The following is a 2685-nucleotide window of genomic DNA, read 5'->3' on the forward strand; positions in this document are numbered from 1 at the left end:
TGTTTCTTGTCTTAGTGTTGAGTGTTTAAGACGTTTTGAAAGATTCGTGAATATTGTATAATGTATCCTGATTGGAATTCATAAGATTGTGTGTGAGTGTCGGGGTCAGTGTCGTGTCAACAATCACCTGTCTGACCTCACCAGACGGAGGGACCCAGCGACCTCGTCCTTCAAGTAAGGTAGGCAACTCCTCGAGCCTCAAGTGTCACCTTCACCTGAGCTGCTTATGAATATATGGATCAAAATGTGATCATTCATATTGGCATTGTATTTGTTTGATGATTTGTTATGAAGACTTTTAACATTTTTTTGTGAATAATTCAGTTTCGTGTCTTTATAGGTAAGTGCACCCAAACAGCTCCTCGTGGGACAAAGTTCTTCTAATTCTAAGGTACGTTCCAAGTTCCACAGATTTCTTCGAGTACATTACAAGACAAAGTTCACAATAACACAACTTTGGGGAAGTGCCAAATTCCTTCACAGAACTCGAGCATAAGAGCCCCCTACCTTGGTCTTGGAGGCACTAGAGCCCCCTACCTTGGTCTTGGTGGTCTTGGAGAAACTAGAGCCCCATACCTGGGTCTTGGAGGCACTAGAGCCCCCTACCTTGGTCTTGGAGGCACTAGAGCCCAATACCTTGGTCTTGGAGGCGCTCGACACCCCCATAATACTGACATTGGAGGCACTCGACACATCCATAATACGGGCATTGGAGGCACTCGACACATCCATAATACGGGCATTGGAGGAACTCGACATATCCATAATACGGGCATTGGAGGAACTCGACACCTCCAAAATACGGGCATTGGAGGAACTCGACACATCCATAATACGGGCATTGGAGGCACTCGACACCTCCAAAATACGGGCATTGGAGGAACTCGACACATCCATAATACGGGCATTGGAGGCACTCGACACCCCCATAATACGGGCATTGGAGGAACTCGACACCTCCATAATACGGGCATTGGAGGAACTCGACACCTCCATAATACGGGCATTGGAGGCACTCGACACCTCCATAATACGGGCATTGGAGGCACTCGACACCTCCATAATACGGGCATTGGAGGCACTCGACACCTCCATAATACGGGCATTGGAGGCACTCGACACCTCCATAATACGGGCATTGGAGGCACTCGACACCTCCATAATACGGGCATTGGAGGCACTCGAGACCCCTAGCCCGGTCCTTGGAGGTACTAGAGACCCCTAGCCCGGTCCTTGGAGGTACTAGAGACCCCTAGCCCGGTCCTTGGAGGTACTAGAGACCCCTAGCCCGGTCCTTGGAGGTACTAGAGACCCCTAGCCCGGTCCTTGGAGGTACTAGAGACCCCTAGCCCGGTCCTTGGAGGTACTAGAGACCCCTAGCCCGGTCCTTGGAGGTACTAGAGACCCCTAGCCCGGTCCTTGGAGGTACTAGAGACCCCTAGCCCGGTCCTTGGAGGTACTAGACCCCCCTAGCCCGGTCCTTGGAGGTACTAGAGACCCCTAGCCCGGTCCTTGGAGGTACTAGAGACCCCTAGCCCGGTCCTTGGAGGTACTAGAGACCCCCTAGCCCGGTTCTTGGAGGCACTGAGACCCCCTAGCCCGGTCCTTGGAGGCATTAGGTACCCCCCTAGCCCGGTCCTTGGAGGCACAAGACCTATGGTAGTAGAGGCAGTTATACTCCGGAGACATGTACACAAATGTTGTTCAAAGAATGTACAAATTTATACGCAATTTGCATGTGTGTATATATATATATATATATATATATATATATATATATATATATATATATATATATATATATATATATATATATATATAATATGATATAATTTTAGGATTACTACAGATTAGTTACTTACAGTCGAAGCCACATGTTAACTGATTCTCCTCGTCAAGGAACTTCTCTATAGGCTGGACGGTAGAGCAACGGTCTCGCTTCATGCAGGTCGGCGTTCAATCCTCAACCGTCCAGGTGGTTGGGACACCATTCCTTCTCCCCGTCCCATTCCAAATCCTTATCCTGACCCCTTCCCAGTGCTATATAGTCGTAATGGCGTTTTCCCCTGAAAATTCCGTCTGGGTGTTGGGAGAACGAAGGAATCCTTGGACCGCGAACGAGGTGCATTAGAGGAAGCGAGGTGCATTGAATAACCCATATTAGAGCTCGATTGTCCTAATGTGGGTTTAGAGCTGATTAGCGGGATCTGACCTCTGACCTTATATTCGTAGCATTGATTAACCTCGTCTGTTGCTCTTCTGGCCTACATCAACTGTTCGAACCGAGTACTTTATTTTAAGTTTCATATGATACGAAATATATTGCATGTTACTGTTTCACTATGTGTATGTGAGAGAGAGAGAGAGAGAGAGAGAGAGATCTTGCCTTAATACCCGTGTCTCCCTGTCTCCCACCACCCATAGATCGACAGTACCAGCTACTGGTACTTTTAATGGTTCCAAACAGCCTCCACTTACGGGTTATTCATGCCCGTGCCACCTCTTGGGTAGCTTAATGTGTGTGTCAATCAATCAATCTCGCTCTCATCAAAATTGACTTGATAATGACGAGAGCTCCTCTCCTCAATTTCTGGTGTGTGGTTTTGTCATCAGAATCAGTTAACATATAGTTTCCACTGGAAGAAACTATCTGAATTAAAAATCATAACATATTATATAAATGCA

General features: G+C 47.2%; 1 protein-coding gene across 1 annotated transcript; it reads right to left on the reverse strand.

Moving 5' to 3' along the window:
* Positions 1–477: 477 nt before the first annotated feature.
* Positions 478–1161, reverse strand: LOC138366380 (uncharacterized). Its single transcript, XM_069327423.1, has one exon. The coding sequence runs from the start codon at positions 1159–1161 to the stop codon at positions 478–480; it is 684 nt and encodes a 227-aa protein (XP_069183524.1).
* Between the last annotated feature and the right edge of the window lie 1524 nt (positions 1162–2685).

This window comes from Procambarus clarkii, chromosome 2 (genome assembly GCF_040958095.1).
Source record: "Procambarus clarkii isolate CNS0578487 chromosome 2, FALCON_Pclarkii_2.0, whole genome shotgun sequence".
Lineage (NCBI taxonomy): Eukaryota > Metazoa > Arthropoda > Malacostraca > Decapoda > Cambaridae > Procambarus > Procambarus clarkii.